At 35.4% G+C, this 25571-nt stretch overlaps 1 protein-coding gene across 1 annotated transcript in view; it reads left to right on the forward strand.

The window, feature by feature from the left end:
- gli3 (GLI family zinc finger 3) overlaps window positions 1-25571 on the forward strand; it is a 216674-nt gene that overhangs the window by 134166 nt on the left and 56937 nt on the right. The window contains exon 5 of the mRNA XM_053487870.1: window positions 23696-23904. Coding sequence (XP_053343845.1) covers window positions 23696-23904 — 209 coding nt within the window. The remainder of the gene's footprint in view (window positions 1-23695; window positions 23905-25571) is intronic.

The following is a 25571-nucleotide window of genomic DNA, read 5'->3' on the forward strand; positions in this document are numbered from 1 at the left end:
GGATGATAGGGTAAACCTAAACACAGAGGAAGGGGACATGAGATTTGGGATAGCAGTGATATCTGTGGCTGAGAACCGGCACACAAAACCATGTCTAGGTGTTTAATGTTAGTGAGAAGGGGTTAAGTAGAGGAAGGAGGAAAGAGGATTTAAGCTTGTCAGAGGGGAGGTTAGTGTCTCCAAGAACAGTAAGTGGAGTGTTAGAAAGGGAAAAAGACTAAGGGCGTTTTCACATTAGGAACGATTGATTTGTACCGTGCTCAGGAATGAAGGGGGTACGTACTCAATATTAGGCGGATGATCGTAATCTTATGGCTGATCAGTGCTTAAGAAAAAAAAATGTTATGAGTAAAACTGTAAAAGCGATGAGTGTAGTGATTGTACTGGCTCACACTCATTGCATTATTTTACATAAGCGCTTTATTTAGTCCTGTTTTGTAAGCCTTTTAGTTATATATAGTCTGGTGTAATTATATGTTGTTTTAAGCATCACATTGGTCCTGGGTAAAATTGTTTCATTTCAGTGTGTACTGTACATGGTTGAAATAAAAGGCACTTAAATTAAATTGACTTGATATATATTTGATTATCTACATTGGATGGTTTGCCACCAAAAGTGTCAAGTTTTCAGTTGTCTTCAATGTCTAGCAATTGCAAAAAGGACTAGCATACATGTTCTAAAACAATTAAAGTTAAATTTCTTACACAGAAACTGACCCACATCAAGCTGACCATCAAATGTTTTTCTGCCTCTGATCTTCGTTAAAGGAACAATAGAAAAAAAGTTTGTTTGAAATTGTGATCTGGCTGACACCTTTATGTATTTTTAAGGAAAAATTGTATTACAGTCTGTCAAATAGCATGTCAGACACTTGCTGTGAACCTTAGACCTTTCTTGACATTTTGTCATTCTAATTTCATTATTGATGGAGGTCATAAAAATAATACATTCCTGGAGATAGGGATTCAGGTGAACTAACAGTTGTGTTTCTGTTGGACCTAATCTGAGATATCCAGTGCTGTTTTTTAAGCTATATGTTTGTGTGCACCTCTGTGTGTCTGTGTGTGTGTATGTGTGTGTGTGTGTGTGTGTGTGTGCATGCGTGTGTGCTCAGAGGTGCATTTGGGATTGATGGAGTCTGGGGAGTAGAGGTTAAGGAAGAAAAATTGAATTGTTTTAACACAAGTTCTCCTAGGTGAACAGAATTAATCGTTAATAGTGCTCTTAAATATATGCGTAAGTACAGGCAGGATATTATTGCAGTATTTCCCCATGCTGCCTCTCATTACAGCCTGTAATTACAGCTGCTTTTACCTTGCAGCTGTGCTATTAATCTAACCGGCATGCCTTGAGCTGTGAGTGGGTATCAACGGCTACAAAAACACCACCCCCAGACCCCTCCACTCAAAAAAAACCCTCCCAATGGTTATAACCATCTCATTTTCCTTGCCCTCTGCTGATTTGCACAGCCGCATATTATTATTTTGGAAGGCTTTAATTGAAACATGTTTATTTATTACCCCTTTGGTTTGAGTAGAAGCCGCTAGCGTAGTGCCTAACCGCCGCTAACAGCCCTGATATGAGCGCAAAGAATTAAATTAAAAGCTCATAAAATGAAATATGCTCTATATTAGCTATTTGACACTTAATTTGCCTCCGAATGAGCAGAGGAAATCACAAATTAACTGTCCTTTGTGTTCTTTCTCCCTCTTTTTTTTCCTGGCAGTGCTATTCGGCCAAAAGAAAGTACAATTACAAAAAAGAATTATTCATTCAGAAGAGAGCTTTGGTGTGCTATTCAATATTAAAGAGTTACAGAAAAACAAATAGCAGGAAATTCACCTGTGTGGGTGCAATACACAAAGACAAACATATAAAGTGGTTTGCTTTAACCACGTTAAAGGTCAAACTTGTGTGCAAGTTGATAGGGAAAAGAAAATAATAAAGGGTAATAGTTAAAAATGACCTGTTACACAAGGCACATTGTTTTATGCATGCCACCTGTAAAACTACTGATGTATTAGTACTTGCTCTAATGCAACACACTTAGATTGTGAATTATTTAAAAAGCTTTTACTAAGCGAGTTTAACATATTATTATACGGTGCATAGTGCATGTTTTACTCTAGCAGTGAGAATGAAACACTATTAAAGTCTACACATAAACACTTTGATCAAAAGTTATGGGTAAGAGGTAAAAGGCAGGGTAAACAGTTAAGAGGTTTGACCAGCTCATACAGTACACAACAGCCACTGACATCAACAACTTCCACAGGGCAGGGAAGAAGTTATTACAATCCACAATTTAAAGGATTTGAGAGCAGAAATATAGAGGTAATATCACAAGATATAAATCACTTATCAGCTGTAACAATCAGATGGCCAGATTGAACCTTTACCTAAAAGATGGAAAAGCCGAAGTGGAGAAATACATTTTCTGGGTTTATCGATAAAGCATGGTGAAGGTAGTGTCATGGCATGGCCTTGCATGGTTGTTGTAGGAATAGGCTCAGGAATCTGTATATAATATATATATACTGATATAAATCATAATGATTGTAGTAAATGTATTCAGAATTCAGAAACATTCATGCAATTTACAGAGAAATCCATCTAATGTATTTATGAGAACCCTTTTGCAGCAACATGATGGGTCAAAACACACATTGACACAACAAAGGACAATATCAGAGGGAAAAAGGGGAAGGTTAATTAAAGACTTTTCCAAGACTTTGTTGTTGTTTTTTTTACTTTTGTTATTTTTATCATTGCGTCCATTTTTATGTTGCAAACAATGGCTGGTGAAGTTAACATATATAGTAACCTCCATTTGGGGTAATGATCTTTCTGAAAAGTATATGCTTTGATTAGGGCTATGACATAGTGTTGATACGCTAATCCAATATCATTTCCTGTTTAACCTCACTGATAAGCTTTTACGTCCAACTCCCTCTCTTCGTACTGAATGTAGAAATGTTCTTACTTTCACTATTGATAATTGCCGTGAGATCTTGCATCATTTATGCTTATTTGGGATGCTTTTCTGACCACATTTCTTTTTCAAAGATAATAGTTCACTCTTATCTTTCCAGGTTCTTATAATGCATTTTATAGTTCTAACTCAATTTTAGTAGTTTGTGCAATTTCAGTTTCTTTTTTTGATGCAGCACAATAATTTAACCCTTCTAAAACAGACTACCATTTTTGCCACAACCACAGAATATGTTATCTGATATGGTTGTTTGGGTAATGAGAAGCTGCACATATGTTGTTATACTGTATATGTTTATTATGTCTATATTATTATGTACAAATCCATTGATTATTTCCAAACATTCCTTGTAAAAGTAATAGATTACAAAAAACATTACAAAAGAATATTTGCATGGCTTTAAAGTAGAAAGGTTTACTCCAGGATTTTGCAAAAAATAGAAAAGAGCAAGTGTGACAAAGTTACTGTACCAGAAGAACTCATTCTCCAGCACGCTCAGTATTATTTCTCCAAATGTCTATAAACTTACATATATCATTTATTTCAACATATTTATCTAAACATAACAGTGTACACAAAATACAAAAATACATTTCTTTTACAAATATATGCAACCAAAGTACAAAAATACTGTTGGTGGAAAAAATCTTGATGGAGAAGCTAGCATTAAAAAACAGCCCAAATTCCAACTGGCACCAACAGGTTTCTCAATTAATTAATCATTAATATAAAAATCTGTTATTTTGTTGGTCGTAGGCTTAAAATGTATCTAAAATGATCAAACTAATTAGCCAAAAGCCTGCTTCTATTATCAAAATTATTTAAAATGTTGTAAATCTGTCAAACATATACAGAGTGACCCAAAAAATATATACACACTTCAAGAGTTAAATTATGACTACTTGACTGTTCATTAGACCAAATAACCTGTTGTCCATTGCCAAGTCCTATATCTAGCAAATTTTTTTGTTTTTTTCTTTCTGATAAGGCTCAGTTTAATTCCAATCCTGTGAGTTTTATACAGTTTTTTTTTTTCTTTTTACATAATATGCTACTCTTTTTTGGCCTTCTTTTGTTAGATTTATTTATTTCAATCCTTTATTCTAAAGATTTTGATGGTAATGAGGTTGTTCTCTTTGTCTAGCAATTAAGTATAATGGAAAGGATTTAAAGGATAGAAAAGATCAAATAAAATAATTAAATATTGCAGCTTGAATCTTGTCAGTAGGCACCTATTTACCCTTCTCCTCTGTGATAAACAACTGTCGCTCTCTCTTAATCCCTCGTTCTTGCACTGTGGTGCGAGGACAGCCGGTCAGGCAGTGGCTGGCCTCATGATTAATGATGTTTATAGTTGACGGAAAGCTTCCTTATTTATCTGTATTGCTGCTCACCAGATACCATCAGTCACCTGAATGAAAAATATTCACTCATACCAATTTTGCAGTATAATTGAGTGGAGTCACTTCCCCTCTGTCGTCTTTTCCCCCTTTCCCCTTCTCCTTCTTCTCTCGCTCTTTCTGAGCTATCTGGCAGTCTTATCATTGCCACAGTAATTTTTGTGCTGCCTTGTTTGATATGGGGAGGTTGGCTTTAGTCACATTTGACATTAAGCTGCTTCAATTTTTGCACAAAAAAGAAAGATTGAGAGAATGAAAGATGCAAAAGAAAGTTACGTGCCTCTTTTTGAAAATGACTGCTTTTTCTTGAGCAATTTCAGGATTTCAAAAGAAGTGAGATAAATTCTGAAGGAGAAATTGGAACAGATTGAAGTCTTGCCACCCCTCCCCCGCCCTTTTTTCCACAATACATTGGTTTCATAGCCTTAATGGTTGGCCATTTTTCCCTCACTATAAGCCTTTAAGAGGATAGAGAACATTATGCAAGGATCATGCTGTAGGTAGTGTTAGGCATAAAAAAGTACAGAAAAGGATAAAGAGAGGAAGGAACAAATGAATGAGGGGCCTCTTCAAGCTTTAAAATATAGTAATTAAATAAGCATATTAAAATGATTTATTAAGCAATTACATTTATGATTCAATAATTACACATGTAATATCTGGATTTTATATTACACTAGTCATATTACAAAGATTTAAAATTATATTTGTAAGATTATATAATTAAGTGAATATTATATGTACTCATATTGTTGTTTCTACAGTATGTCAAAAGAATTTTATGATTTCAAGTTTATATGTTTATGAACAGTGTGTGCTCATGGTATTTTAATTTGACAGTGTAATTTTATTTTAATATTATGATTTTTTATTTTATTTAAGTGTTTAAAGTATATGAAAGTGTTAGATTAATTTGATGAAAACAGTCCATTTGATCCATATACTGGCTGAATAAAATAAGTAAAACAGAGCTAAATGAGAAAGGCATCTGTGCAGTGTCATATACTTCTTAGCAAATTGACTTTTTGTTTTTTGATTTATGTGCCATAAATTCTATTATCCTGAAAATAGGCCGGATTTTTGGATTAATGGGTGAAATGCATGTAATAAAATTCACATTTTTACAGATGGGGTTAAATGGCAGTTATGCCGTGGACATTGCCGAGTTGTCAATACACTGTCTTTAAAAGAGATTATAATAAAAAATGCTATCTGGAGTTTTATGCCTGCAAAGACCTCTCTCTCTCTCTCTCTCGCTCACTCTCTCTCTCTCTCTCTCACTCTCTCTCTCTCACTCAGACGCTCATACACATTTTGTGAAAGGTTTTTTGTTCATTTGATAAATTCTGATATATAGTGGAGCTTATTTAATTTTATATAGCAAATTTTTCACACTCAAGACTGCTTCACCGTTACAGGAAACAACTCTAAACACACAGACACACCAAAAAATTAAAAAGAAATGAAATTATAGTAACCAAGGCTGTACTGGGACGCAAGACTGTATTTCAGGCCGGGAAATCCCACAACAACCCAGGCCGTGCTATGCACCCAAATAAATTTAGAAACCACAGACAGCCTTTTTTTTCCCCTAATAAATATTGTTTATGTATAATTTCTTTTCTTGTATCTGTCACCTCTTCTGTTCTGGTGTTACAGACAGAACTGTACACCTCATTGTATCTTTAGAATCTACATAAATATGAAAAAAAAGAAATTTTGTGTATATATATATATATATATATATATATATATATATATATATATATATATATATATAGTTATTATATTATATTATTATTATTATTATTATTATTATTACAGGCAGCAGTCCAAATCAGTTACCAGGGCACTGGGAATCCACAGCCTTTATACCATCAGACACCGCTTGTGCCATTTGTCTATATATTGCAGAGCTGCACGGTGCATGAACAGACGCATTTAGAACTTTCTCTGAATCAAGCTTTCTGCCATCAGCAAACATAACAGACATACTGAAAGTGAATGACAATTTAGTCTAGGGCTGTGCATGGTACAGTAGATCTCAGACTTTTGAAAATCTTATGCTCTAGCGTAGGCCTGGAGCTTTTTTACACCTGGTCACCAGCATACAAATGTCCAAAAATGTCTAACAAATAAAAAAAAGAAAAACTGTGCAAAGTGTACCCTCAAAGGAAAATAGAAATTTAAATCATTTAATGTAATACACTGTCATATTTGTACATTCCAAAGTTTAAAAACCCAGTAAAAACTTTACTCAAGAGTTCTGCATCAAGAGTTCAAATTGTCCTTAAACATTTGAAAGTTAAACTGAAGTGCATGCTCCACCTTACTTAGTAATGTGAATATGGGAGTATAGTTGGGTATTGGTGTGTTTTAAGAAATCTGCACAGTACAACATGTGCCATGCTGTGAACATGGTCTTTCAGTTCTTGGAAGTTTAGCTCATCTGTCTATGCTCAAACACTCTTGGGACCACTTACTGCAGCAATCAGCGTTATGAAACAACACTTTTAATTTTTTAAAGAAAAATCTCTCTGGCATGTGTTTTCTCTCTCTCTCTCTCTCTCTCTCTCTCTCGCTCTTCTCTTTGTGCCTCTCTTGTTCTAGTTTATCTGTGCTTCTCTCATATTTCTCTGTTAAATTACTGGGTAGGAGGTAACCTTAATGGTAGGGGACATTGTTACCACATGTGGACTGTAAAACATTTTGCGTTTTGTAATGGGTTAAGCAGATGTGCTGTGTGGAGTTTGAAAGCTAGAAGATTCAGCATGAAAAAGTACTGTAGTAAATAACATGACTATTGCAGCCATTGTTTGTGCTTTAATAACACTAACAACTTTGTTATGAATTTAAAATCAATTGTACATTGATGCCACCCTTATATGATTGTAATTTCATTAGCATCTTCGAAGTTTTAAAAAAACATATTTTTGTATTATTGTTTAAAAATACATTTACAAATATATGGGATAAAATGCATTTTTAACCATGAAAATTTTGCGTCATTGCAGGAAAATTGTGTATTTTGTTTCCTTAATTAATTTGCCATTAGTGGTTAGGCTAATAAACATCAACAAAAACCTCCCCCATACTGCCACCCCAACCCCCGAGTACTATACATACATTTGACTAGCAGAGTATGTTGGGTGGGGGCACACTCTCCTCCTCATGCATTGTCTGTAATGTTCTTTGTTATTCTATTACACAGCTGTCTGTCTTTCTCTCTCTCTCTCTCTCTCTCTCTCTCTCTCTCTCTTTCTCTATCGTTTACACGCTCACACACAGTCTCACACACACACAAAGTGTCCCTCCCAACTATTCACTCATGATTAAATATCAATGCAGTGTTCTTGACATTTTATTAGTCTAACAAGATGGATGAAATGACAAAGATAAAGTAGGGTATGCATGCTCCCTCCCCACTAAAGCATGCTGCCATGTTCTTTTTTTTTTTCGTCTCTAATTTACAAGAAAAAAAATGTATGGGAGATGTTTGGGGGTTTAGTGTTTTCCCTTTAGTTTACTTTTTTACTGTATTCTTTTGATGACTCTCTGCTGTTCTTTGTCTCTTTGACTCTTAATGATCAAGTTGTTTTACTGGTTAATAAACCCACACCCACACGATAGCTCCCATATGTAATCTCTCTCTCTCTCTCTCTCTCTCTCTCTCTCTCTCTCTCTCTCTCTCTCGAATACAGCATGTCCAGGGTTTATTCTTCATGTGCACAAAATGTTAATGCCAGTTAAAATTGTGAGGCGTTTTAAAATTGTGGTAGATGTAAGGTTCAGGTATTTAACAGGTCTGAAATTTTTTTTTATACAGGGCTCAAAGAGATTATTCACAAGGCCCAAACAGGGAGAACATCAAACTCCATGCAAACAGGCCCAACACCAAAATCGAATCCAGGACCTAGAGGTGCAAGGCGACAGTGCTAACCACTAAGCAAATGTGCTGCTACAAACTGTGTGTGTGTGTGTGTGTGTGTGTGTGTGTGTGTGTGTGTGTGTGTGTGTGTGTGTTTGGATGTACTGCACATACTGTAAGGCTTTGACAGCAAGTGTTTTTTGGTACAAACTTTGCTTTGGATTTTTAAAATATATTTCAGGACTTCATTATTAAACTAGTACAAAAACATCTTTGATTTCCAAACATTAATATTTCAACCCCAAATAAATTGTTGGACTTTAAAAGTTAGTACCTCATCTTATTTTTTCTGTAAAAACATAAAGAACCCCTACCATAGTGGGTCTCAGCATTAAGCAAATGTAACCTCAGAATAACGACAACATGTAAATTTCTTTACTGTGCCATTATTCATTTAACAAAAATGAAGCCAAAAAGAAAAGACAGGTAGGCAATATTAAGTACCCCATGAGTAAGTGGTTCCTGTATGATCTCTAACATGTTTGGCCCATGATGAACACAATAAAACATCCTATTTTGCTCTTACTGTGCATGTATGGTTAGACCAGCATTTTTCAGGATTATGGCTGGGATTACGCAGCCCTCATGAATGGCCTTCAAAAAGTGTTTATTTAGGGAGTATGTATTTGTGTTTGTTGCATTTCTGGGGAATCTTTTTTACAGCATCCACTTTTTTTAAGCATCTTACAGCGCTAATAGCCCTAGTGATGCTAACCGTGCAAGTATTGCTAATGGCAGCAAAGAGTAGGAAAATGACAACGCAGGAAAACTATTAAACAGAATTCTTACATAGATGTGTTTCCTATACAGGTGTGTACTGCAGCAGATCATTGGCATCATCCATCAATCTATTTACATAAAATGCATATTGAGTTTACAGTGGACAGAAGGAAGGAATATATGTATGTTTTTAAGTAGCTGCTTAAAGCACTTCATGATTGGCGGGGTCAAAGCCACAGAGCAATAGTCGTTCACACATCTGGCTGTGGACATCTTAGGTAAGGAACAAAGCTGGTCTTTTTGAAGTATATGGATATCATGGACAGCTAGCTGTCTGGCATATGCTTTGATGACACACCGCCACTTTACTACCCATACTACTTAAGCTTACATGGCTTTGTCCTCTTTTGTTCAAGCATGCCTTAGATTAATACACTTCCACAAACACAAGCTTAACACCTTGGAGGCAGCTATACTTTCACTCTAACTAAGTTTGTTCTTTATTTTTTATTTAAATTAGAGTTACAGATATCCCTTAGGATGAGCTAAGGATCATCTTAGGATATCTGTATGTTAAGTTAAGATTGAGTACCATGATTAAAATATTTCAAAACACTGTCACAACACCTATATCGTAATATCTACTGTATATGCATTGGGCCATGTCTTGTGTGTATTGTTAAGGATAAAGTCCAAAATGTTCATAAAGTGTGTGAAAATGTGATTGAGACTTTTTTAAAACTTTATAATAAATCATGAAGTTAATTAGGCAAATGCCATTGGCTGCTAAGCAAAATGATCAATCAGCAGTCTTACATCATTTGTGTTTCTGTTAGTCAGAAACTCACCATCAACATAGATAACCCTTGAAGCAAACACAGAGCTGTGTTACCTCAGATTTTCTTAGCTTGAAAGACAGGTAATCTTTTTTAGATTAAACTTGTCATGCAATGAAAATTTAGGTTTATGATTTATACGAGGCCATACATATTTAAGAATTAATAATTAATTTGAACAGTTTGACAGCAAAATGAGATAACTTCAGTTTTGCAGAAAAAGTTATGCATACTATTGCAACCTTTATTTTGTGCGAAACCAAATATTTTGTGAAAAAAAAATATTTAAAAAAATTTGTGCAAAAGGAAAATACACAACTGGCAAAATTTGGGGGGTTATATAGGTGTGAATGTTGAGTGAGTTATCACAATGCGAGAGTTCATATTCCACAGTTTTGATACAATGGATAAATAGGCCTGCAGTTTTGTTTGTTTCATGTTTTTTAATGTAGTAGTAAATGTACTTTGTGTTTACTCAGGGCATTTGGATTAGGCCTTATACTGTATATCTCTTTGTCTTTGATCTGTAAACAAAACAAAAAACATTCCGACACTCCATTATATGTGTGTTTGTGTCTCTACCACTCGACAGGCGACTGGCAAGCATGTCAAAGCAGTTCTGGATCTGCTCATAGTCCAAAACATACAAGCATGCATTAGTCAAGCATGGTGGTCGTTGCGTCAGAAATTAGACTTGCATGGTGGCTTCTGGAACTACCACAGTAATCTGTACTGATTAGTCCTCTAATTTTATTTGCTGTGTTCCAAGAGTTCCTATACATCCTATAACTGCCCGAACAGCACACATTATTAAGTATTAGGTACACTATTACTGTATTATCTGTGTTTACCAGGTATAATTTCACTTCCTAATTTGAAAAGGTACTATTGTACAGTAGATTTGCCAATGGGCAGTGGGCATTATAAACAATACATTTCAGCAATCGTTTTTGGTTTAAAAAATAAAAGCTCATCATGTGAAAAGAAAAACAATAAATGCCAGTTTCCCAACAGCATCTTTAACCAGGATGTTAAAACTATAAGGACTAGCCACTTTTTCTGACTGGCCGACAGGCTGCAACATAACTGTGGCTTCCAATGGTGGAGCAAAAATAAACAAAACTTTAGAATATATTGTGTCCAAAACATTGACATGATTCCTTATTCATCATCTGTTGATTAAAAGCAATATTGCAAATGAAAGCATGCTAAAACTCATATAATTACAGTTATGATGACAGCTGAAGAATAAATTCAGAGATCCACAGAAACATTCAGTCTTACCGTTTACAGAGAAGTGCATTGATCTCTGCAGGGGGAGCTTCATCATGCAACAAGACAATGACCCAAAACACATTGCTAACATGCAGTAGACTACATCAAGGGAAAATTGAAAGGTTTATAATTTTCCAAAACAATAACCAGACTTTATCCAACTGAGTATGCATTTTACCATCAAAGGATAGTAAATGAAGAAACCGTATAAAAATACAAAGAAGCTGAAATATAATCCTAAAAAATAATCACAAAAGCAGAATTGTAATTTTTTGGAGGCAGGGAAGGGGGTAATGTAAATTTTACAAGCAAATGATATAACCAAAAACTGAGGATGGATTACTTTAATTTACATTAAGACTATATGTTGCTATATGTTAAAAGTTTTCCTCACCTAATAATTGGGTGGTCTTGCAACAAAGGTAAAATATGGCTCATCCTAGGAATAAAATATGATGCCACAAGTCACTGTTGTTTGTCTTGTTACAATATCTTCTGTAAAGGTGTTGGATATATTAACCAGGAGACAGGGTCATGGACACCAGTGTGAATTTGGCCACATTATTTTCATTAAGTTTTAAGTGTGGTCATGATTATTGGATAAAAAGATCAATTTAAAAAATCAATGGTCAGTCACATTATCATTTATTTCATACATTTTATTTTTTTTATAAGACAATTTTTATTTGTTGCATTTCATCATAGGTACTGTTTTCAAAGATTACTTTTTATTTAGTTTTAGCCTTGTCTTCATCATTAAAATCAGTTAACATATACAGTATATTAATAAATATATTTTTAGGTGGCACAAATGTACACAGTATTAAATAGGTGGCTTCAATGTTGTTGCTAATCAGGGTACGTTTATAAGACATAAGCCAACTAATAACAGATAAACCTACATTGGTTTAGGTAATAGAAATTCAAGACTGTAATAATAAAAACTGACAAGACTGGATGTGCATGAAAGGCTTTCCACTTGAAAGTGTTCAACTGAGTAAATTCATTCAAATCTATTATTTCTTTTAATATAGAAAGCTTTTTTTCCTGTTTATTGTTGAGCTTCAGGTATCAGGTGTAGGTTATCAAGGGTACTAATGTTCTTAGACATTAAACATTAAACAGTTCTCAGTTATTGTGGAAGCATGGCAGGCTCTGCCCACCTATGCATGTCATGGTTTTCCCTATATTCATCTCTGTTGTTGTGTTTCAACAGCTAACCTACGCATCTTTAGCTCTTAAGAGGAACTGTAGATTTTGTCTCATATCAGTTATGTTTTAAATATCACTAAAATCATTAAACAAATTTTAATATTATGCAAAAATAACCTGAGTAAATACAAAATGTAGTTTTTTAATGAGGATTTCATTTATTAAGGAAAAAAGGCTGTCCAAACCTAGGACCTAAAATATTTTAAAATAAATTTAAACTTAATAAACAAGCGAGGTCTTGATATACAAGTAGTACGCATGTGCTTTGTCTGCCGAGCATCACGTGATCACACCTGAGCCACCTGATGCTTTTGCCTTCGTTAGCAAAATTGAAAGTCAGTTAACCCCAGTTTGCCTATGTTAGGTTAACTGAAAGACAGTCCCCGCCCTCCTCTTCTCCTTGCTCGTCTTATTTCAGCCATGGTTCTTTTCAAAGGTAAAGTGCAGGTAATTTGTTTTATTTTTCCTGTATATTATGGATCAGTTATTTTATATCAATATTTTTGGGTTGTGAAATGAATCATCAGAGTTTCTATTATTTCTAATGGAGAAATTCGCTTTAATATATAAATGTTTTAATATACAAGAATAATAAAGCAAGTAATAAATGCTTGCAATCCAAGGTTTAACTTTAAATGGTTGTATCACCATCGGTGGCAATAACCAAATTTAAGCATTTGGAATAATTAGAAATGGGTCTATCACACACCGTGGCGGAATTTTGGCTCACTCTTCCATGCAGAATTGTTTTACTTCAGCTATATTGGAGGGTTTTGAAATGACCGGCCTGTTTAAGGATCTCAATCTGATTTAAGTCAAGACTTTGACTAAGCCATTCCAAAACCTAATTTTAGGTCACAAACTAATGGCTGGACATTCACTTTTTTTTGGTAGAACAGAGAGTTCATGGTTCCATCATTCATGATTTATGGTTCCACTAAAAGCTTTAGAAACTGGCTTATAAACTTTTCACACTGATTCTCTTGTACATTCTAACAATTCCCCACAACTCCTAACCGAATATCCTGTTTTGGCCACAATACAAGCTTCCATTAGCCACATTAGACAAAAGTGTGCATAAAATCAACCAACTAGTTTAAGAAACTTATCATAATAAACTTTTGTTTAATACCATACTAACCACTTGAGGATGAAGTTAAGTCACAAATAGTCAGAACAGTCTGTTGATCTACTCCTCTTTTGATACAAATTCAACTTTAAAAGGACCTCTTATGCAATTTTTTCTTTTCTTATTTATACACATTTAGATGGGTCTCCATTGTGTTTAAAAAAAGAAAGAAAAAAAATCCCTGTTTTTGTTATATTTTTTTCATTTTTGTATAGGCCAGGGCTTAAACAAGCCAATTGGATTTTTCTCCTGTTATGACCTTATATAAAAAGATATTATTGATTGCTGGTGAGCTCTGCTGTTTTCTGGCAGGCATGGCACAGTAGTAACTTTTTAGATAGATGTTAAAATAATGCATTTGATGGAGAAGTTTGAGGCATGAAATAATACATTATCTGAAGGGTATTTCAGCACATTAAGTCTTGTTTGTGTTTCATTATTATATCTTCCGTGTGTTTGGACTTTCATTGACAATAACAGTGTGTGTGGTGCTGGAGCATAAAGATTTATTTTCATACATAATTAGGCCATCACATTGCAAGCTGTAATCAAAGCTTAAGGCAGTCAAATGAAATCTTAGTGTGTGACTTTTATATTGGCCTGGCAGGTTATGTGACAAATTAAATGTGAACAAATAGAAGAGTCGCTAAGATACAACCTGACTGCCTGTTTGGTAATTTAGCTATCACGTTTGTTTGTGGATTTTGGATGAAAAAAATCATACTGAAACTGAGATATGCCCACACTTTCAGTTTGGTGACTTTGCTGACTAATTTGTTTACCGGTTGGGGGTAAATCATCCATTTTATTTGGAATTTGAGAAACCAGTGTTTTTTAATCATGGTTTTACATAATTTCTTGATTCAGTTACATGGTTACAAATGTTGTGGTTACTTGACCCAATTTGTAAGAGAACAAGTAAGTGGATTTATTTAATTATAAAAAAAATAATAATTCTGGGCAAAATCAGTTCGGCAACACACTTTGAACTTTCATGGAAATTAATAAAAACGAGAATCTTGATTTGATACTAAGCTGTTAAGGTATTTTAAGCAGTTTTACAAATGTGCTATTTATAGCACCATTTAAATTTAGAAAATTTCTAATCATGGTAGCAAATTCCACAAAATAAATACAGAAGTTGATAATAATAATAATAATAATAATAATAATAATAATAATAATAATTCTTTTTGCACCTCCTTCTATTATTATTATTATTATTATTATTATTATTATTATTATAAAGCTGTTATGCTCTTATTATAGTTTGAATCTTGCCTCTGGTTTGTGCGCATAGAGTTTTCATATTCTCTTTGCTTCTTGTTGTAGGATTGGCATTTCAAACTACCTGTAATGTATTGATTAGGTGTGTGAATGTGTGTGCTTTTGCCCTGCAATGAGTTGCAATCTCATCTATGATATACCTGACTTTGACAATTGACCCTTGACATAGCTCTAGGCCCCCAGAGACCCTACGATTAAATAAGTGGTGTAGATAGTGGGTGGACCATAAGAAGAATCAAGACAAGATCAATGAACAAAATCATTTATTTCACAAGTTCACATTTATTTCACAATTGTATGATTTTATAAATAATTGTACTACTGCAGGTAAAATTAGGCACAACTTCTTGAAGACCACTACTATGAAGTCCTTTTGTCATCCAACAGTTTGGTCAGAATGCATCAAGGTATCAGACATATCCCTTTATGACATGTCTGATGGCTTCCTGATCATGCTTAAACAACTAACAAAATTTCAAGGTGCAGTGGTATTCAATATGGTGGAAATTAATATTTTCACTCTTCAGGGGAGTTCAAATAAATAGAAGAAAGTGAAATTGTGTTTGTATGACATATTGTTATTATTGTATACTTTGCTCTATTGGTGACAGTAAAGAGCTTAAGTGGAGAATAAAATACTGTAACTGCTCATAAAGTGATCGTGATATCATGTTGCCAGATTAAAAATCCATACACAGTGAGCTGCCATAGACTGCTGTTATTGAAATATAATAATAATTTTCATAATAATAATAAATCTGTGGTTGCCAAGAAAACCAGACACTATGCAATTGGTAGCTAGTTCTACTTTATATACAGATAACTCAATACTCTAGTAAAAGTACAAAGACTTGCCTAACAATGTACTCCCCTACAAGTAGAAGTTTTATTACTAAGTACTAAGCATGTCCAAAAGCATGTACTACAAATACAAAAAGTATAAATAATCCAATAAAAAAATTCTGAAAATCTGCCCCGCAGAGTTACTGATAAACACTAGTTTAAAGTATTTAATTTTGTAGTTAATGTAAAAAAAATAATAATATGAATTATTAAAGTTGACAGTATGAATGTGCAATTTTAAAAACAAATGCCAAATTTTAAAATAAATAAATAAATAAATAAATGTAAAATTTATTGGCTGTGTTAAGATATTTTACAAGTTTATAAGACTGTAGGCATTTGAAGAGATAAAATGGTTTTGGCCAATTTATTTAAAACACAAGGGCGAAAAGAGAGGAGTATACCCACATAAGTTTTTACACAAAGGACATTATACAGCTGGAATGTTAACTCATAAAAAAGTTACTCTGTCACTCAAGATATACAGGAAGTATTGCAGCGTTACACATATGAATGTCCATCCTCAAAGTGACATTGAATAAATTCCATTTTTCCTTGCTTGCTAATAAAAAATCTAATTCTTAGTTATGCAGGATGTCATTTAGTTTTTTTAGTTTTAGATTTGTTATTTTGTTTACAATTTTTTTGTTGTTGTTTAGTTTTTGGTTTTGTCATTTAGTTTTTGGATTTGTTATTTTGTTTTTTCATTTTGTTATTTTGTTTTTGGATTTATTTTGTTTTTGTTTATTTTGTTTTCGTTTATTTTGCATTTCTCGGCCACCGTACTACTTGCTTACGGTCATATTTAACGATCTTCAGAAACAGTTTTTCAGGGAATGTAGATGTAGGATTTCAGCAAAAGGTAATTAAACAATATGATAAGAGAATATGGGAGGACTCAGCAATTCTAAACTGCTTTAATTTAGTACAATGTTCCCTAAGGTTTAAAAGTTAAAACAAAAGTTAAACTATTACAGTAAACCTTGAATTACAAGCATAATTTGTTCCATAAGTATGCTTGTATATCAAAGCACTTAAATACCAAAATGAATGGAAACTCAAAAAAATTCATATAAAAATAATTAATCCAAAATATAAAGTAAAAACAATTTAACCAGCACTAAAAGGAGGAAGGGAGGGAGGGAGGGACAGTCATCCTACTGTGTAGGATGACTGTCACACATACAAACACATGCACACATGCACAAACACTCGTGAGCACAAACACACACAGACACACCACAGCATGCATAAAAATACACACACTAACAGAATCGCTGCTCTGTCAGGAAAACATCTTTAACAAGAAACCACTTACAGTACTTGCTTTTGCCTACTTTAGAGGATTTCGCGGAAATGTGTCATTGACTTGTCAATAAACAGATTCATCCCCCTCTCTCCGATTGCTACAGCCTTTTAACCTTTTTCTTCATGTGGGCCGGTGTTTTAATGATAACCCTATTCTATAATATACTCTATCAACTGATTGACATGTTGTAGGCATATTGTTTACAGATGTGAATTCTATTTATAATTACAGTGGTTCAAACTCTGTTAAGTGGTTTGACACTAACCCTTGGTTTAAAGCTAGACAATTTATTAATTGTGTATACTTTCTTTGTAATTGGTTTTAGAAATGTAAGGTTGAAATATCAGTCTACGTAGAGTTTTTTTTATGCAAATGGATTTTAAAAAAGGGTATTTATGAATCAACCAGGTCAATACTACCCATTATTTATTTAACAAAAATTAAACCTAAAAGCTAATACTAAGTACCCCCTACTTTTAATACTTTTACATTTACATTAAGGCATTTGGCAGAGTCTCTTATCTTAAGCAACTTACAAAAGTGCTTTGAATGTTTCTGTTTAAAGTCAAAGTTTCCATTGGATAGATCTTTACACTGGCTTACTAGGTTACTAACCAAACAGATAACGTAGGTCATTGGTCATCGTTCAAAGATTGCTAGTGACTTAGCTTTATGGGCATCTCGAGGAAGTTCTTTCTCCCCCCCAGAGGGCAGAACCAAAAATAGTCTTCCTCGATCCTTAAAAGATGGTGGGACCAGCCGAACAGTGCTGGAGGATCAGTCAGATCATGGTGCAGTGCAGGGTGTGATTAGACCCGAGAAGGAAGTGGGTACTGGGCCATTTTAAAGGTTTGTAAGCAAGCATCGATGTTTTGCACAGGGAGCCAGTGCAGGGAGCGGAGAAGACGGGTTTTGTAGGAGAACTACGAAAGGCTGAAAATGAGACGTGCCGCTGCATTCTGGATCAACTGCAGAGGACACATGTAGGACAGAGGCAGACCTGCCAGGAGTGAGTTGCGGTGGTCCAGTCTTAAAATAACAAGGGACTGGACGAGCACCTGAGTAGCTTGTGTGAAGAGAAATTGGTAAATTCGTCTGATTTTGGAAAGATGAAATTGACAGGAGTGAGTAAGGTTAGCAACATGTGGGGAAAATGACAGTTGATTGTCGAGAGTTACCCCAAGATTGCGGGCAGTGGCTGAAGTAGTGATCTGGTTATTGTCCAGGGAGATCACAAGGTCTTGACCAGTTGATGAATTACCAGAGATGAACAGCAGTTCTTTTTTCTTTTCTCAGATTACGCTTCAGCTGATGAGCCATCATCCAGAATGGGATGTCTGCCAGACATGCTGAGAAACCATGTCACTTTATACAACTGATCTAATAGCTTGTATAGCCACATTTAGCTTAATTATTTAGCCTAATTTACTTATTTTCTTTACAACTTTATTAGAATCTCACATAATTTTGGTCCATTTCTCTTTAAAACATTGCTTTGGTTCACCCCAAATCCACAATCTTAGAAAATTTGAATATTGTGAAAAGGTTCAATATTCTAGGCTCAAAGTGTCCCACTCTAATCATCTAATTAAGCCATAACTCCTGCAAACAGTTCCTACGCCTTTAAATGGTCTCTCAGTCTGGTTCAGTAGGAAGCACAATCATGGAAAAGACTGCTGACCTGACAGTTGTGCAGGAAACCATCATTGACCATCATAAGGAGGGAAAGCCTCAAAAGGTAATTGCAAAGGAAGTTGGATGTTTCCAAAGTGCTGTATCAAAGCACATTAATAGAAAGTTATGTGGAAAGGAAAAGTGGGGAAGAAAAAGGTGCACAAGCAGCAGAGATTACCCCAGCTTGGAGAGGATTTTGGAGCCAAGGAGATTTTGGAGCACTTCATGCTTCCTTCCGTAGTCGAGCTTTATGGGGATGCTGACTTCATTTTCCAGCAGGACTTGGCATCTGCCCACTTTGCCAATAGCACCAAAACCTGGTTCAATGACCGTGGGATTACTGTGCTTGATTGGCCAACAAACTCGCCTGACCTGAACCCCATAGAGAATCTATGGGGCATTGCCAAGAGAAAAATGAGAGACATGAAACCGAACAATGCAGAAGAGCTGAAGGCTGCTATTAAAGCATCCTGGTCCTTCATAACACCTCAGAGTGCCACAGTCTGATAGCTTCCATGCCACGCAGCATTGAGGCAGTAATTGCTGCAAAAGGGGCCCAAACCAAGTACTGAGTACATATGCATACTTATACTTTTTAGAGGTCCGATATGTTCTATGTACAATCCTTGATTTATTGATTGCTTGTAATATTCTAATTTTCTGAGATTGTGGATTTAGGGTTTTCATGAGCTGTATGCCATAATCATCTCAGTTATGACAAATCAGGGCTTAAACTATCTTGCTTTGCATATTATCAGTCTATCTCATATATTAGTTTCACCTTTTAAGTTGTCTTTGCTCCTTTACCACTTTCCTTTCCTATTTTTTTTCTAAATAAATTAGCCCTTTTTCCCGTAAGACCTTGCCTTGTGTCTGTGCTTCATGGTGCCGTCCGTGCACTATTGGGTCGAACCCGTTACAATATATATAAACTACTGTTTAAAAGTTCGGGGTCACTTTCTAACTCCATAATCGTTCCTGATTTTTATTTCTTTCTACATTGTAAAGGAATGCTGAAGGCGTCCAAAAAGTGCATTAATCTCCTTTGAACAGTTAATGGTGAGATGTTTCTGCTACTTCTGCTCTGTAAAGACTTCAGAACGCCTCTAATCTGAGGTGCTGTTAATTAGTCATTTTTCAGGCTGATAACTCTAAATGAACTTTTCGTCTGTGGCAGAGGTAGGTTTTGGTCTCGCCCTCCTGAGACGGCCTTAATGAGAGCCAGTTTCATTACGGTGCTTGACAGATTTTGCAAATGCACTTGACAATACTGTATTTGCAAGAACTATTACAAAAAGGCTGACCTCTGTGTCTTAAAATAACAACTAACTGTTGTTTTTGTTGTTGTTACGTAATTACCTAATTCCATATGTGTTATTTTATAGGTTTAAAATCCCCAGTATTGTTGTAGAATGTAGAAAATAAATCACTAAACAAAATCAAAGAAATTTGCAAGTGACCCCAAACTTTTGAACGGTAGTGTATATATACAGTGGAACCTCGGATTACGAGTAACGCGGTTTACAAGTGTTCCGCAAGACGAGCAAAGATTTCTAATAAGATTTAACTTGAAAAACGAGCATTGTCTTGGTTTACAAGCACTGAGTATCATGTTTTATGCATGCGCTTCTTGTTTTGATGCCGCGTGTCACGTGATCACAACTGAGCCAACCGTTTTTCTCTCTATTGCGCTGCGGAATCGTCTCCCCTGCTGGGTCTTAGTGCTCGTCTGTTACTGGTATAATCAACATCTGTGCACACGTGTACTGTTTACTATAAGACTGTGACTACGTGTGTGTAAAACATATTTTATTTTGTGTTCGGAAACGTGTGTGTACAGCGCGTGTACTGTTTCTTATAACACACGTGTGTGCGCGCGAGTAAGGCAAAATAAATTCTCAATACAGATGTTAAAAATCTATTCTCACCGCGTGTGTGTGTGCACGCGAGCGTAATTAGACACTGTGCCGGCTGTGTGTGTGTGTGTGTGTGTGTGTGTGTGTGTGTTGTGTGTGTGTGAGTAAAACCAGCCATTCACAAAAACACATGCGCGCCCAAAAATGAAGACAAGAGACACACACACTCTGCTCTCCGTAAAAACTCTTTGTAAGGTAAGGTGCTGGGTCATTTGTTTGTTAGGGGGAAACAGGAGGGGCTGAAAGCAAGAGTCTCCACTTACTCTAGCCTCACACACACACACACACACGCACATATATACACAGCGCCTGCATGCACAAAGGGAAACGCTTATCTGCAGAGATTTATTTTTTTACTTTTTTGAAAGGTAAAGAGCAGGTTAATTTGTTTTATTTTTACTTAATATTTTGCATTAATTATTTTTATGTATTTATTTTGGGCTGTAGAACAAATAATTTAAGTTTCTATAATTTTTATGGGAAAATTTAGTTGGTTTACAAGTGTTTTAGAATACAAGCCCACTTCCGGGATGATTTATGCTCGTAATCCGAGGTTCCACTGTGTATTTATATATATATATATATATATATATATATATATATATATATATATATATATATATATAGGGTTTTCCCTTCTGTAAATGTAGGATCAGTCTCTTTGGGCCAGTGGACCGCTGCTCCACTGGGTAAGGAAGTGATGTGAAAGTCATTTAGATCCTTACAGCCAAGGCGTGATGCATCATCATGCTGATGGAAAGTTTTGCTTATCCAGCCTAAACTTCCTCAACAACAAAACATTTACCATCTCAGTGGGACAAAATGTTTTGTGCAAATAATTCCTTTTCACGTAAGCCTCTAGTTTGGGGCTGTGAATGGAGATTTGTGTTTGCAATGTTTCAGGTTTTGTTCTGTAAATGCTTCTGTTGTCACAGCCACCGGGGCTATTGATTACAAGATTGTGTTAAAGCTGCTATTGCAGGTATTGATTTTGTAGCAAAGTGCCATGATATCAAATAATGAATGTTGTAGGTATTGCAGCTCTTAAAGAGAGATTGTAATTCATCATGAACGTGTGTGTGTGTGTGTGTGTGTGTGTGTGTGTGTGTGTGTGTGTGTGAGAACACACACACACTTGGAAAATATGAGTAGGTGTTAATCTTTTGTAAACTAGTCAGTTGATCTAAATTAGTGAAGTGGAATATGCACACAACCACACAAACACACACAACCACACACACACACACACACACACAACCACACAGACACACACACGCACACATGCATATTTTTGCAGAAGAGGGTAATGCATATGGGCATGTTAGACATAATAAACTAAACAACTTATTGCCACAGTATCACAGCTAATTTATATATATATATATATATATATATATATATATAATTGTTAGATTTAATTTGCCTTCAGAACTGCCCTAGTTCTTCCTGGTATAGATGCAGCAAGATGCCAAAGACAGTCCTTAGATATCTTGGTCCATAATGACATAATAATATCACACTGTTTGCTGTTCCAGCTCTCAAATGCCACCATTGTGCCAAGAAAATAATTCAAATATAATAATGAGTTGTGAGTTTTTATTTGAATTACTTTTTCCTCTCTATCAGCTCAAACCCGTCTGGCCATTTTCCTTTGACCTCTGGAATCAACAAGGCATTCTGTGCTTAAAAAACTTTAGCTCACTGGATATTCTCTTTTTTAGAACATTCTGAACTGTAAACCCTAGAGATGGTTGTGCATGTACATAGATCAACAGTTTTGTAAATATGTAGACTGGCCCATCTGGCACCAACAACAATGCTGTATCCACAGTAATTTAAATCACAATTTTTCCCTTTCTGATGATTAGTTTGAACTTTAGCAGATTGTCTTCATTTCTACATGCCTTAATGAACTAACAAAGTGGCCAGTATGTGTGTATGTATTTGTTGGTCTATAAACACACTTCTAAGTACACCCCATGGGCAAATTCGTTAACACCTGATCATCACAGACATGTACATCTTCCCCCTAAGTACTGTAACAAAATTGGGTATGAATGAATAGACAAACTATATGAGATTAGGATGGAATATCTGTAACCTAGTCTATTTTATCTTGGGGTACTATAGTAGAAATAAAAGCAGTTCATTACATTTATTTCTTTACTTTGCATGAAACTATTTTAACAGTTCAGTGATTGGGTTGTTCCGTTACTCCAATAGCTGTTGCTTTATTAGTTCAGTAGTTGTAGTCAAGGGTTTTCCCGTGAGGAGACTTGAGTGGATGCCTGAGCTCCTGAGACTGGCAGGGAAATGGATGGTGTGGACAGGTTTTAGGGGTTTAATGAGTTTTTTTCTGTTCTTTCAAGGTTCTCCACAGGACAAATATGTTCCCCTCTGGCTCTTTGTACTGATTTCCTCTCCATTGTTTTCCTATTCTAAAGACCTTTTTTGTAAATAACGGCTATAATTATCTTGAACTCAGTGGATATTTCTTTTAGACAGATTTAGATATAATATCTATTTTATTTAACCACACATAACCACCCAGAGGTGTTGTCTCAAGACTTGAGTATTTTCTTGTCCGGGTAAGCACACATGTTAACACCTGCGCAAAAAGTCACATGATGACGTTATAATTAGTATAAAGTACAGCTGTTAAGGGCCATCATTCACTGATTTTTTTTTCACTGATTATCTATCCATGAGAAATACATTTTAATAGGCTATATTTAAAAGTATAAACATCCCTTGCTAGTTAAGACAGTGTGTCTACAAATCTAAACAAAATGCAACTTCCGGGTTTCTAGATATAAGAAAACATTGCAAGACACTGTGGTGCGAGAATTCCTGGTCGTCATCATCTGATTAAGATGCTCCTATTAACGCTGGCTTTGATCTTAGAAAATGTTCACAAACGGGAAATAGTTTGGATTTAACTTGGGCTTTCTCATTTTATCTTGCTCTAAGATTTGGCTGCACATATGATGACAGATAGTGTCGCCAGTCGTTTCTTGCTCCACTTCCTACTACATTCTTAGGTGATGAAGCACAGAAACAGAAACCAATAGTGAATGGCAAGCATTTTTATGCCCAATGCTAATTCCAAATGTACACATTTTTTAAGTATTATTAAGTGTAATCATTTTTACTCTCTGTGTTCTTGAATCCAGGCCTCCTGTACTGGCAGGCAGCCCTGCATTTTCCGATTTCTCCGTCATCAGAATCCCACCTCACCGAAATTCCTCAGGCATTGGAGTGGATTCACCTTTTAGCCCCCCACACCCATACATCAACCCCTACATGGACTACCTCCGCTCAATTCACAGCAGTCCCTCGCTTTCTATGATCTCTGCAGCCAAAGGACTCAGCCCTGCAGATGGTAAGAACTAGAGGACCCATTCTGGGAGCCACTCATATACCTTGTAATAGGCACTCTATAGCAGAGAACATAGTATTTTTCTGAAAATTGTTTTCATGCACAAAAAAATACCACTTAATGATTTGTTACGAATGCCTAGGAGTGTTAACATGTAACTACTTTGTCTTGGCATTAATTATGCATGAAAGGAAATAGCAAAAATGCAACAACTACAGGTTAGTCAAGGCAACAGTATATTTTTAATGCAGGGGTCCTTTTTTAATGTTATTACATAGACCACCAGATTCTTTTTTTTTTTTTTTTGCTTTGTCCAGGGTTTTAGCTCAACAGTACAATCTACAGTGTGTTGGAGAAGTATTCATACCCTTTGAACTTTTTTCACATTTTGTCACATTACAACCATAAACGTAAATGTATTTTATTGGGATTTTATGTGATAGACCAACACAAAGTGGAAGAAAATAACATTTTTTCAACATTTTTTACTAAGAAAAATCTGAAAATTGTGGTGTGCATTCGTATTTAGCCCCTTTACTGTGATACCCCTAACTAAATCACCTTACTGGTAAATATTAGTAACAACTGTTCTGTAAAGACCTCAAGTTTGTTAGAGAATATTAGTGAACAAACAGCCTCGTGAAGCCCAGTGATCACAACAGACTGGTCAGGGGTAAAGTTGTGGAGCAGTTTAAATCAGGTTTATGTTATGAAAAAATATCTTAAGCTTTAAACATTTCACGGAGCACTGTTCAATCCATCACCCAAAAATGAAAAGAGTATGGCACAACTGCAAACCTACTAATACATGGCCGTCCACCTAAACTGACAGGCCACACAAGGAGTGCATTAATCAGAGAAGCAGCCATGAGGCCTATGGTAACTCTGGAGGAGCTGCAGAGTTCCACAGCTCAGGTGGGAGAATCTGTCCACGGGATAACTATTAGTTATGCACTCCACGAATCTGGCGTTTATAGAAGAGTGACAAAAAGTGTGTCATTGTTGAAAGAAAGCCATAAGAAGTCCTGTTTGCAGTTTGTGACAAGCCATGTGGGGAACACAGCAAACATGTGGAAGATGGTTCTCTCGTCAGATTGAACTAAACCTTTATTAGCCTAAATGCAAAATCCTATGTATGGTAGAAAACTAACTCAGGTGGTGGCAGCATCATGTTGTGGGAATGCTTTTCTTTAGCTGAGACAGTGAAACTTGTCCGAATTGATTGTAAGATGAATGTATAAATGTTAGCAAATGCCTACATGTAAATGTAGAGACATAACCTAAAAGTCTTGCAGCAAAAGGTGGTTCTACAGTACAAAATATTCACTCAGGGGTGCTAAATACAAATCCACACCACACTTTTCAGATATCTATTTGTTTAATGTTACATTATATTTACATTGTCTCTTAACAGTACAAAAGACAGTGACAACCTAGTGACAAGCAAAGCACTCCAAATGTTATGCTTAAGGCTTGATAATTTTGTAGGGGCTCAAGGCCAGACTGTAATTGGCTTGTGGATTGGTCAAGTACAAATGTACTGTACAAAATATGTGTGACAATATTATCAACCTTGTATAGCTATTATGTTGCAAACTCTTATATAACAATATTCTTTACTTCGCAGCACTGATCTCAGCATGTGTGATTGTTGCTGGGTCATTCTCTTT

This window comes from Clarias gariepinus, chromosome 26, assembly GCF_024256425.1.
Source record: "Clarias gariepinus isolate MV-2021 ecotype Netherlands chromosome 26, CGAR_prim_01v2, whole genome shotgun sequence".
NCBI lineage: Eukaryota > Metazoa > Chordata > Actinopteri > Siluriformes > Clariidae > Clarias > Clarias gariepinus.